The 12824-nt window shown below is 40.0% G+C and overlaps 2 protein-coding genes across 3 annotated transcripts in view; both read left to right on the plus strand.

The window, feature by feature from the left end:
* The window catches only part of LOC118341663 (rho guanine nucleotide exchange factor 17-like), a 63082-nt gene extending 58265 nt beyond the window's left edge, over nucleotides 1-4817 (plus strand). The window contains exons 24-25 of one of the 2 annotated variants that reach the window (XM_035679979.1): nucleotides 483-662; nucleotides 766-974. In XM_035679979.1, coding sequence (XP_035535872.1) covers nucleotides 483-662; nucleotides 766-974 — 389 coding nt within the window. Of the gene's footprint in view, nucleotides 1-482; nucleotides 663-765 lie in introns of both variants that reach the window. The other variant, XM_035679980.1, reaches the window with a different exon arrangement.
* Nucleotides 4818-8466: 3649 nt separating this feature from the next.
* Nucleotides 8467-12824, plus strand: part of relt (RELT TNF receptor) — a 27933-nt gene continuing 23575 nt past the window's right edge. Inside the window, exon 1 of the mRNA XM_035679495.1 lies at nucleotides 8467-8606. The gene's annotated coding sequence lies outside the window, so the exon portion shown is untranslated. The remainder of the gene's footprint in view (nucleotides 8607-12824) is intronic.

A 12824-nucleotide genomic window follows, 5' to 3' on the forward strand; every position in this document is an offset into this window, starting at 1 on the left:
TAATTATTAAATACGATGTGGGCAGTAAGGTCTGGGCCCAAGCTAAAAGTACATTTACATGCAAACAGCATTACAAAAGTCACATACATAATATATATACATACATAATATTTTGTGTTCTTTGCTCAGACAAGTGTTTTTCACTTTAAATTTTGAATTATTTTGAATTAAAAATGGGTGAAAATTATTTTGAAAAAAATATAATGTAGTAAGAGGGACTGTGGTGCAGAATCTCAGCTATTTGGACCTCCAGTAAAATCTGAACATCAGCTTTATTTAACTTTTGTGCGAAAATCTGATTTATTTTATCACAGTTGATTAAAAAACAAAAAATACAAGTCTTGTTAGTAGCACATGTGTACATTGCCTACAATGTCAGTTTATGGCAAATAAGATGATTTTCTTTTAATGGTAGCATTTTGGATTTTTACATTGATTCTTAGTAACTGGATTAAACATTTTAAGCTACTGTTCTTCTGCAGGGGTGGTCCTTACGCTGGCGATCCCAGCGGTGAGCTCAGGAACTGGGGCAGGGACGGTGAAATCTCCACTGGCGCCGATGGGCTCAGCTCATGGACACACGGGCCACGTTCGGTTCCTGACCTCAATTGAACTTCCGGAAGGGTTTGACATGAACTTCCCTCCTACAACTGATTCCACAGGTACATTTTAATTATATGTGCAGTCTTATCGGCTCCAGAACAAATGAACTGAATCAAAGTTTTGCCTTTTCTCTACCTTCAATCCCTCCTTTATGTTTTATAGGCAACCAATCCCAGAGTGGCAGCACAGTTGACGGGAACCTCCAAAGGCGTGACTCAGCACGTCGCCGAGCCTCTGCCCACATCCCTATAAAAACCAACCATCTAGTAATTTCCGGCGGCGATGGCTATGAGGACTTCAGACTGACCAATAGCAGTGAAACAGTCGGACGGGACGACAGTACCAACCATCTTTTGCTTTGGAGGGTCTGAGACAATCAACCTCAGTTTGAACTTCCTGCCCCAGCCTCCCACAAGCTGAGAAACGGCGCACAAGCTCCTGTCCTTTTCCCCCACCAGACTCCTCACTTTTTGGTGTTGTTGTTTTGGTCTTCTGCTCAGTCCACCAGTCTCTATGTGCATAATATGGCTGTCACCTCCCTCCCGGACTTACTAATGAATATGATCACTTCAAACCCAGTTTTCTTGTGTTAATGTTACTGATGGTGTGCGTTGTTCCCACTGGGTGGTGTCTGTGCATGTGTATTGTCTAGAAAAGTGTCTTTAAACTCAAGTCTTTACTGAAGGAGTCGGAGAAGGGAAAAAAGTAACTTTCACACGTGGATGTTTAGACTGCAACAAGTGAAGAAAAGAAAGACAGAAGAGGACTTGGACTCTGTAGAATGTCTTTGCACAGGAGGTTGAAAGAGGACATTTAAGTGAACTGAGACATAAGTGGAGCATGTAGTTGTCCTTTGACATTTTCTGTTTTCTTGGACTTGGACATCAACCCTTTACTCCATCATCACTTCATCTTAGCCTGAACTACAGACAAAATGCCTCCTGATGATCAGAGGTAAATGTCATGTAAAAATATATGAATATCTATGGGTGGAAGCATACCATCACAGGCTTTAGTTTAATGGATACTCTAAATTTGCTTTGATTTCTGCGGCTAGCTTAGCAGAGAGGATCAGCTGGTGTCCGTAGACTGAGACTGCTAAAATCATCTTTTCTCTTGTAGAGAGAGAGAGAGAGAATAAGAGCATCATTTAAGTGCAATATGTGGCAAGGGTATCTAACAAGACTATAAACACATGCACACAGTCACACACATTAATGCACAGCCTTCACTCACTGAATCTGAAGACATTTGTGAAAAACATAACCGTGTGTTTTCCACAGATAATCACATTATATCTGATTGTCTTATTTAATTTTGTATGCCAGTTTAAGATGATATGAACGTAGATGATGCCCACTGTTGGAGTTGAATAGAAGAAAAGTGCATTGGAGACATTCCTCCTTCACATGACTATGCCAAAGCCTTGTATGTATTAGAATTTTTGACATTAATTTCTTTTGCCATGAAACTTCTCTTTGTTGAGCGGAAATCAGGAGCTGATGTTTTTTCTATTGATTTCTATAGCAGACTCTTTGAAGATGACGCTAGGCTGTGGTTGCAGATAACAATAGTTATGTACAGTATTTATGGTTTTGATTTTTAGCGCCTTCTTTTACAGCACTTAATTTATAGAATATGTAGCTTTTTTCTTTTTGAGTTGAAGAACAAGGAGGACCCAGCTTGATTACCAGAATAGATAAATGGGCATAATTGGGTTAGGGGTGTAACGGTACAGTCCCCTCATAGTTCGGCACGATACACACTACAGGGTTCTTGTTTTGGAGTTGTATGGCTCCATAAATGGCTCTATATGGCTCTGGAAATATATTTTGTCTCTACTCATCTATTGGCTGTTTCAAAACGATCCATCAATCCCAAAATTCATGTCACTCTGTATCCAAACTCAGACACTCTGTCGCCTGTGTGGGTGCCAAATGCTCAGATTTGCTTAATTTTTCAATACTTTTTCAGCTCTGTGGTGCATATTATGGCATTTTTGTTCCAGGGAATATAGCGCTAAGATGTATTGTTACACCCCGAATGCATAAACACAGATTTCAGTATTGATAGTTGGAGAACAAGATGCATGTGGTTTGTGAGACGAGTGCTCAAGATACGGAGTAGGTCAGAAGGACAAACGCTGAGCGCCTGCACGTGCCTTCTGAAGGCTAAAAGTTAAGCCATTAAACACACATACACACAGTGAAAAGTCAGCTCTCTCTCATCCTGCAGCAGATGTCTGGGGAAGTGAAGGGTGACTCCGACTTGTCCTTGTACATACACGTTAGCCTCAGGCTTTGGGGTTAAGCAGTGATTGTCTTTTATCCCTCCGAGCCTAGAAAACCTCATTGCACTTTGCCAGCCATCTGGGCACTTCACCTCAGATTTCCCACTTCCCAAATGCATCCACATTAGGTTAACTCTCCCGCTGTGAGAGCTGCTAATAGTTAAGAGGATTGGTTGGTTGTTGTGATAGCTGCTAACTAGCTAGTAGGCTCAAGTGTATAAAGTATAAAGTATACAAAGGAGCTTGTTTGTGATTTTCTGCCTAGTTTAGCTCGTGGTATCTTGTGAAGAACACAGAGGTCAGTTTGAGGGTTTTAGCAAACATTACAGGACTAAGTGACATTGTTGGAAATATTAAACTCAGTTTCTTGTCAAGAGTTCGGTGCCACTCTCATGTCAGTATGTTTAATACAACCAGTTAGCTTAGCTGAGCATAAAGAATGGAAACAGGGGCGAAGAGCGAGTCTGGCTCTGTCCAAGGACCAAAACTGAAACTGTCTAGATGCTCTAAAGCTCGCTAATTAACACATTATATTTTGTTTCTTTGTTTCAAATGAGATATAATGTGTTCATTTGTGAGCTAAGTTACCTTGCTAGCTGTTTCCACTGTTTCTTAATGCTAAGCTAAGCTAACCCATCACTGGCTGTAGCTTCATATCTAATGAACAGGCATGAAAGTGGTTTTTAACTCTAAAAGTCAGTAAGATTATTTCACAAAATGTTCAGTTATTCCTTTAATGTCCTCTAATGTTAAGGTAGCAGATAGTGTTTTTTTTTTTTATGTTCTGTGTGATTCACAACAAAATTAATATTTGTGTTCTCAGTGCCAAGAGCTGCCAAGTTACCGGTACCCAAGTAAATGCTGTATATCTATGCTGGCTGTAGAGTAATGGAGAACTCCCTGCAGAGCAGAGTTAGTATATTTTCTGTGAACAGTGAGAAAAGAGCTACAAACACTCTCCAAAAGAGCTGGTATCAGCGCGTCTAAAAGGGTTACAGTCCTTCAATGATGGGTCCTAAGTTCACTGAGTTTTGGGCTTTAAACAGTTCATGATTCTGAAACCGATACCAAGAAGAAGAACCAAGAACTTTAAATTGAGCTCATTCAGAAAGTTTGTAGATTTTCTTGAAAAATCTGAAAAGAAACATTTGCCTTAAGAACATACAGTACTGAAATCCAGAAGTTGCATTTTAGGTTTGAACCCAGTGACTCTCTTCATTTTACAGACATACAAGCATGCACACGCCAACACATCCTAGAAATGAAGTAAAACTAAAGGTTTTGAGAGAATAAAGCATGTTGCCAGCTAAAGAAATGGAAGATTTAAACGTAATGTTTTTCACCGTCACATCAAACTCATTCAATCATTACTGTAACTCTCAGAAACTTGTAAGTATAACCTCCTCATGCCCGTATGTGAAAGAAGTCTTTATTGTTGTAAATATTGGTATATATTGCCTTTTTTCTGTAAATAGTGCACCCACGGTCATCAATTGTTGATATGAATCTAATGGCATATTTTTATATATTTGTGTAAGGTTTGTTTTTTGTTTATATTCTTCTCCCTTCCTCCCTGGCATGCGTGGTCAGTGACGTTTAAATTATAACTGCCATATATCTTTCCAGAAGAAGACAAGATGGCCTCTGTTGTTACCAGAGCGACTCAAAGATGAGAGTTTTGATGTTCTCACTGGTAGCCGTGTTAGCTCCACAACGTATGTTTTGCCCCGTTACGGACGTCGACGGGAAGGTAACACAATGTGGCAGGTCTTGCGCTGCCGCCTGGTCATAACTCTGTTTATCTCTGGCTCTGGTTGGCATCTCGCTGTTGTCATGGTTACAGTCTATCAGTTACTTCCTGTATGTAGCTGTTCTTGTTTTTGTCACTGTGGGTTCCTCTTTGTAATTAAATCAGTTCACTGGTGCCAGTTTGTGCCTCTTCTTTCTTCAGCGAATGTAAAGTTTATGATGTTTGCATGTATATTTGTGTCCCCTTTTTTTGTGATTAACTTTATTGAATTTGTCACAGGAAATCTGTTTGTACACAAACTACAGACAGCATTTAACACAAACTATATACAAATCACCAAAAAAAAAAAAAACAACAAACAAACATGAAAAGAGGGGTGCATTAGATAATGTGTGTAGGTCTTACTATCCAAGTAACACATTAGTGTATCTGTGTGAGGAAGTGACCCATGAGCATATCCCAGCCTTCTACAATGAATGCTTTATGAATTACAGCTAATGGTGTTTGTATGAGAGCAATATAAACTGATTTTTATTGATGGGGGGTCAGGGGAGAACCATAAGTGTGCAAGGTGAAGTCCTCCTCCAACTTCTAAACTTCTTAAATGGTTGCATGTTGACAACTTTTGGGTTCTGGACTGTTGGTCGAACAAAAGAAGCAAACTGAAGGTAATTTCGACTGGTATTTTTCACTATTTTCTGAACAGCCGATTAATCAATAATGCAAATAACACTTTTGCCAGCGCTTAACTAAACTGGTGTCACTGCTGGTAGTAGTGGCAAGTGAGACACACCTCCCTGTACTTACATAATCTTTAACATCAAGTGGAAAAAAACCTCCCAACCTTGAGTTGCAGATCCATCTAATATAGACCTTTTCTTCATTAACATTTTTACTTCCAAGTGTCCAAGGATTTATAGCTTGAATTAACTTGCCCTGTCTTTTACAGTAACAATAAATAAATAGATAGTAAATAAATAGCAATAAAATCGACTCATGTGTTACAGTATGAGGCCCTGCTGACCTCCTGCAGACAGCGTCACTGACCACAACACAAAGTGACCACTGTGGTTTCTTACCAGCATGCTTCAGTGTCCACTCCACTATTCATCTGACTTTAACCCACTGACCTACAATGAAGTGTATTGTGATATGATAGCCCTGCAGTATATAGAGGAAACAGTATGAATGCAGACCATTCAGGGGACACACAAATACAAATGTTGCCCCTCTCCCCCCCTCATTATCACACACAAGTCGTAGCCCGCTTACATCCACACACAGTATTCAAATGAAGCCTTAAACAGTGAAGATCTGTGCAATGAATGGAAGAGGGAGTAAAGAGAGCAGCACAGAGATGCATCTATGACTGACAAGAATGAGTGATATTGTGAGTCATTGACTAACACTGACTCACTGGTTCATCCCAGCGGAAGAACGTGGGCCAGTGGAAATCTCCTTCATTCACTGGTATCAGATTTGCAATATTAAGCGTGTGTATTTGGCAAAACTGTAATTTCCTTTTTTATCTTGCATTGTAGTGTAAGCGTCAAAACCGTGATCAGTGGCTCAACCTCTAGTTTTTCTTTCCCCAGGCTGCTTCGAAGGTCCCCGATTATAAGATTTTCCTCAAAATAGTGTAAATGTGCAGTGAAAGTTGAGCTAATCTTACCTGAATTGCTGGTCCAGTGTGTAGGATTTAGTGGCATCTAGCGGTGCAACTTTCTTGCTTCACCCTCCCCTTCCAAGCGTAAAGGAGATACTACAGTGGCTATGAAACACATGGTTGGTTTGTCCCTTCTGGGCTACTGTAGAATAAAGGCGGTTCAACAATAGCAGACTCCATGGAACGTGACCCGTGGCTTCTGTAGATAAAAATGTCTCACTCTAAGGCAACAAAAACACAACAGTTCTTATATTCAAGTGATTATACACTAATGAAAACACACCTATGAATGATATGTTCAATAGATCCTCCTTAATGTTACACACTGGACCTGTAAAGAAGCTGGTTTTTCAACTTCTAATGTACACACTACACTCAACTTCAGTTAAAGGTGGGGCGAGTGATTCTTGGTAATGTATTTCTAATCCAATATCTTTCAGCTTTCTGCTGTGTGTGTGCTCTGAAAAAGAATCCAGTGGCCAGGCTGGTTCTGTAAATGGGAAACCAATAAGGTGAATCAGACTGAGCCACACAACACCGTCTCGTGTGATGTTAGCTATAGTGGCAGGCTGGATGTGAGCGGTCTGCGGCTGGCGTGCTGGTTCTGGGAAACTGTCTTGTCCGCTCTGCATGTTAGCTTCAACTTTAGCCACAGTTTGCAAACCCACAACATGACTTGCTGTGTCTTTGTTCTCAATCTTCTCACTCCAGAAGTGGTTTTAACCACCTTCAACTATTTTATTACTTTAAATTGAACTACATGTATTAAAAGAACATCACAGACAACATTTCAAAACAATATCATTGAAAAAAAATGTAATAATATGATATAGGGTGTTTTTTTTATTTGTTTATTCAAATCAACTTATGGTCCAGTGTGTGACATTTAAGAGGGTCTACTGGCAGAAACTGAATATAATATTAATTGATATGTTTTAATTAGTGTATAATACTCTGAATATAGGACTCAATGTGTTTTTGTTACCTTAGAATGAGATTTGTTTTACCTACAGAGGGAGTAGGTCCTTTTCTACAGTCCACATGTTGAACTGCCTACGGTAGCCCAGAATGAACAAACCAAACATTGGCTGTAGAAAGCAACTACACCACTAGATGCCACTAAATCCTACACACTGATTCTTTAAGCAGGTTGACAAATATTCTTTCAATGGTAAGATATTTTCCCGCATTATTTACAACCAAATACCTGACTTGACCAAGCATGGGTAACTCCACATATTATCATTTTAATTAAAGACACATGGGACGGAAACCTGGTATGGGAGCATGTGGGGTCAATATAGACGATATAGACAAAGTTCACAGGACTGAAGTTGTATAAAATAATGCAAGAGGTTAAAACAATTCTCTCCTGAACATTGTTTAGAGTTGTTAAAAAGCAATTATTACAGTTTCAGTGCACAACGATAGACTTTTATCTTTTATCATGGAGGACAAATAAATGATGACTGAATTCCATTTAGCTGCTTCAGTCTCAGGGTCCTGGTGTTGTTCACGCTGGCTCACTGTCACTGTCATGACTTGCTGGTGCACTTGAATATAACACATTACATAACACCTGTGCTTTTCCTACTGTGACAAGGTACAATGTCTGCTGTGAAACAGGTGCAGCAGTGCAGGTTTGGGTGCACAATAACAAGTGTTGAGGGAGTTGACATTTGATAAACCTCACTTTGAATTCAATAAAGTTGATAAGGTCAAACACATTTTTTTGTTTAGGGGAAGGAAACGTTTTATCATTAGTCGGTTAAAAAAGTATTTGAAGATTTTGGAAGTACCTTCAAAACAGTTTTATCAAACATTTGTGTTTTTGGACAGAATAATTAAGCTGATTTTTCATTATAATTTTATAATTGTTATTATTATTATTATTATTATTATACTTTTGTTCTCCATATATTCTATAGTCTTTACTGAGACCTACAGCACATTACGAGCTTCAACGGCCAGGTTGTGATCCGCAGCACCTGCTGGGGAAAGACACCGACCGACAGAGGGGGTTTACGCACACACACACACACACACACACACACACACTGACGGGAGTTTCAGCTTGCAGCGGTGACGCACTGTGAGCTCACTGAGCCAGCTAGTGTTTATGTCTTTTTTTTTCACACACACACACACAGAGAGGAGCCAGAGAGGGGGAACCTCGTTTACCGGCTTTGTGGTTTTCATCCCTTCTCAAGTTTTAATTACACCTACTAACTGAGTCCACACAACTGATGATGCTCGTCTCTGGACACTGATTTCAGCTCCATTTATTCACCAAACCGGTAAGACCGACAACTTTTTTTTGTAACAGTGTAGTGACAGTCTGAATGGCTGTTGAAGCCGGTAGTTTAGTCTCGTCAGTCATTGCCGGCTAGTGTGGGGCTTTTCTCGCCACAAAACCTGTCCGACCGTCATGACCACTTTTACGCACGGCGGTGATGCGTTTTAATGACTTTGTCTGCCCTGTGGGGCTTCATATGGCACATATATATGCACTTAAATAATCTTGGAAAAAAAAACTGATGTTTGTTTCAGTGGAGTTTATGGCTATGGTTTAAGTAAATATTTAAAAATGAACAAATGGAGGAAATTGTCTGCGCCGGAGCAAGCTTTTGTGACTGTTCATCGTATGTATCTGTTGTAGTATAGACGTAGAGTTCTGCTGTGATGTTCGTAAAGTGATTTAAAGTTTGTATGGATACTTTGCAAACCCCTGTTTTCTAGTACTGAGTAGATTGTTCTGGATATTCTACTATAGGCAACTAAATACCTTTAATTCGGCTAATTTGATAAGCTTATAATGACAATGGGATCCACAGTGTGCCGTGCTGTCTAATGACAGAGTGAGGGCATGCTTGACGCACTGTCATGGGTACGTGATGACATCACTGGTAGTATGATCAGGCTACTGTCTTTTTAATGAAGTGAAGTTCTGGCTCTGCTTTATTTCCATATATCTGTGTAATATTTTATGATATGGGTGAGACACATCGAGGTCAGTTCAAGCCAATTAAATTCTGTATAACAAGAATCATAGAGCAAAGAAGAATGTTGTGTAGAGATTAACAGAGAGAAAAACCTGTAAAAATGTCAAAGTATTAGAGTTAATATTAACATGTGGCTCTCACACATTTTTCTAAGTTCCACTCATTGTTTGCTCATCTGAAGTTATGTCTTATCACCCTCACATATCACACCCCTGCTGTGGTTTCAGCAGGACACACAGCTGCGTAGGAGCCCACCACACTGTGCAACGAGGACAGGCACACTACACACACACACTTGCACAAGAGCCAAGATGAGACTGTCATTTTTGGCCGAGGGCATCTATTGTCTGAGGCCAAATTCCTGCTCGCTTGTATCAATAAGAGGCTTTCTCTCACACACAACTATATGCACACATGCACACACACTTCCACCAGAAGGGGGCCACGTGCAGCTTCACTGGCTCAACCCTAATATTCAGGCATTTTAAGTAAGGATTTCACAGTTTATTCATCAGTACCATCATGTCAAGACACAGGCGAAAAAAATTTCAATGTACGTCTCATGAAGAATTAAAAATATTTGATGTCGCCTCTTTTACGAGAGGACATGCATCCTGTTTCCTGTCAAATACTTTCACCCCCTCTTGTGGGAGGGAAAAAGAGCATGTATGTGTGTCTAGATATGTACAGTGTGATTTGTAAAGGTGGGGATGTTAAACTCTGTCTATCCCAGTGCCTTTCTTGGTGTGGCCAAAGCACATTTGATCACATTACATCTCTTTCTCTCCAAGTCTTCACACACTCACTTAAAAACTTCCAGTGAACCCTTTTGCTTTAACATGGCTGCCATCTGTTGGACCAGATTTCAGCCAGAAAGGAAGAAGATTATAGTTTATTTTCTTCAAACAACACTAAAACAGCACTGTAGTATCATTATAGTCACAAAAGTATATTGGTCTTACTTGAAAATAACTACATAGGTCGGTTTGCATGATTGCACAGACTTGTGAGAGGACAGTAACGTGTTAGACGTCTTCAATAGATTACAGTTTGACTGTTGCGAGAGTTTTTTGTGTAACAGCTGAGGGATTTCCTGCAATAACCTGCTACAAGATGTTTATTAACATATATTTTCTGCCTTTGATAGCAGCATATGATAGTAACGGAACAAGATATGATTTTCATTTGAAACACAGATTAATTAAAATTTCAAGGAGTGTGTTATGTAGTGCGCACACACACACACACACACACACACAAATGCCCTAATTAGGAGGTGGTGTGTGTAGCCGTGGATTTATCTTAAGCCAAATTTTACCCCCATTTTACGCTCTACCCCACCCTACATTTACTGTACTCTGACTGTATTCATCGGTTTGGGAAGTAGCAGAAATGACAGGATGAGAAAGGGAAGAGACTAAATAAATGAGAAGAGAGAGAGAGATGCACACAGACAGTAAGAGAGAGACAGAAAGGGATGGTGACAGGATGATCCAAGTGTCTGTGCTGCAGCTTGGAGCTGATAACAAACTTACATGAAGGGATTATCACTGTAACTTAACAGACAGATGCAACTTTATTTGAGCATATAAGTCAAGGACAGACACAGCTAGGCTTTAATTAGGCCATCAATCCTGTCATCTGTCTGTCCGTCCGTTCAACCAGAGTGGTTGGGCATGGCTCCAGACGGCCTTCCGTCCCCGTGCCTGCCTGCCTCCCCAATGTCAGCCACGAAACTCTGTGCCAAAGAAATTCCCACTGCACCGGCCGCAGATCCCGATCCAAGCTGGCTCAGCGCTCCGTACACACAGATTGGTGGAGGATTGGATAATTGCAGGGGGACCTGGACACAAAAACCCGGAAAGACGTTGGCACGAGCCTGCAAACACGCTCACCTACTGAAACTCATAGATACTTAACTGTATATTTATACATACATACGCATGCCAAGCTTAAATTATTGGATGGAGAGCAGCTTTTAAAATTCAAACCTGCATTGTCCTTCTGAGATCACAATATTAATCTGCTTATCTGCTGCACTCTCATGAATTTACAGTAAATGGCGAAAACGGTAACTCATGCTGCAGAGGGTTTCCGTCCGTTGAGTTCATGCTTTTGAAAGTCAGGATGTGGGAAAGAATCACTTCCTGGATGTGTCAGCTCTTTTGAACCTGAAGTTTACAGAGATCATTCATGTCGCTGTGTTATATCTTATCCCACGCTCTTATTTTCCTGTGAATTGTCTGGGACCAAACTACACTTAAAAAACAATGGATTGTATAATATGGATAATGTAACAATGTTCATCCTACACAGTGGCCAGTGTTTGGTTTGTCCCTTCTGGCCTACTGTAGAAACATTGCTGTTCAACATGGCAGACTTCATGGAAGGCGACCCCTGGTGTCTGTAGATAAAAACATCTAATTCTAAGGCAACAGAAACTGAACAATTCATATTTTTTAGGTAATTATACACTAATAAAAACATACCTATGAATATTATATTTCTTTTCTGCCAATAGATCCTCCTAACCGTTACACACTGCACCTTTAAGAGCAACATAAGTCAAATTCCTTGTATGTGTGGCAAGGGCAGTAAGGGGAGAATGGGGAAAGAACAAACAATGCCACCTGGGGAATTGCACCCCAGGAAATACTTTAACCTCTAACTCGTTACTGAGGTAAGACAGAGACATGTTTTCACAATAAACCAAATTGATTTATTGAAAGAATCAACACAAGAAAGAGCTGGAGCTGCTGAGAAAGAAAGATTATTAATAAGCAAAGATGATGAATTTCTAAAAGAAGGCCTAATACAATATCTAAAACCATTGCTTAATCATATTAATAAGTATGAAAAAACGATCAGTCCAACATAAATTAACTAAAACTAAGGAAAGCAAAACAAACTAGCAGTATTCAGCCACCTCTGGTATGGGGCGCTAACTCTCAGGATTGGTTCAACCGGTGAGGGAAGGAAACACTGGACCAGCTGAGCAAAACAAAAATAAAGAGCAGTCAACTAAATCTGCAGTAAAGAAAAGCTAACTCAATTGACTAAATGGAACTTTAACATACCTGGAGCATTAAACAACCAGAGAGACAGGATCGATGCCAAAAGGAGAGACAGCATCTTCTTCTTTGGTTTTCTGGCGGGCTATAAACCAACGTTAAAGGTGCATGCCGCCACCTACTGTACCAGAGTGCATAAAATCATGACTATATTGGAATTATATTCTGTATATTAGACCTGTTTCATTGAAGTATTTGAATTAATCCCTTTGAACCTGATTTTGTTGGCCTCCAGTATAGAGGTCTCTCCAACAGACTCCCTATACTCCACTCCTTTCCCACGTCCACCACCCTTTCCTTTCCATACCAAACCTTTTACAAGCCATCAGCACGTTTGACAGTCCTTTACAATTACATATTTCACACGGAATCTATCTTTTTTATTATGTATAATGCAGCGTTTAACCTTATATGTCCTAATCTTAAAGGAGTCATATTATAC

The sequence above is a fragment of the Morone saxatilis genome, unplaced genomic scaffold (genome assembly GCF_004916995.1).
Source record: "Morone saxatilis isolate NCDOM2014 unplaced genomic scaffold, NCSU_SB_2.0 Contig8, whole genome shotgun sequence".
In the NCBI taxonomy this organism is placed as follows: Eukaryota; Metazoa; Chordata; class Actinopteri; family Moronidae; genus Morone; species Morone saxatilis.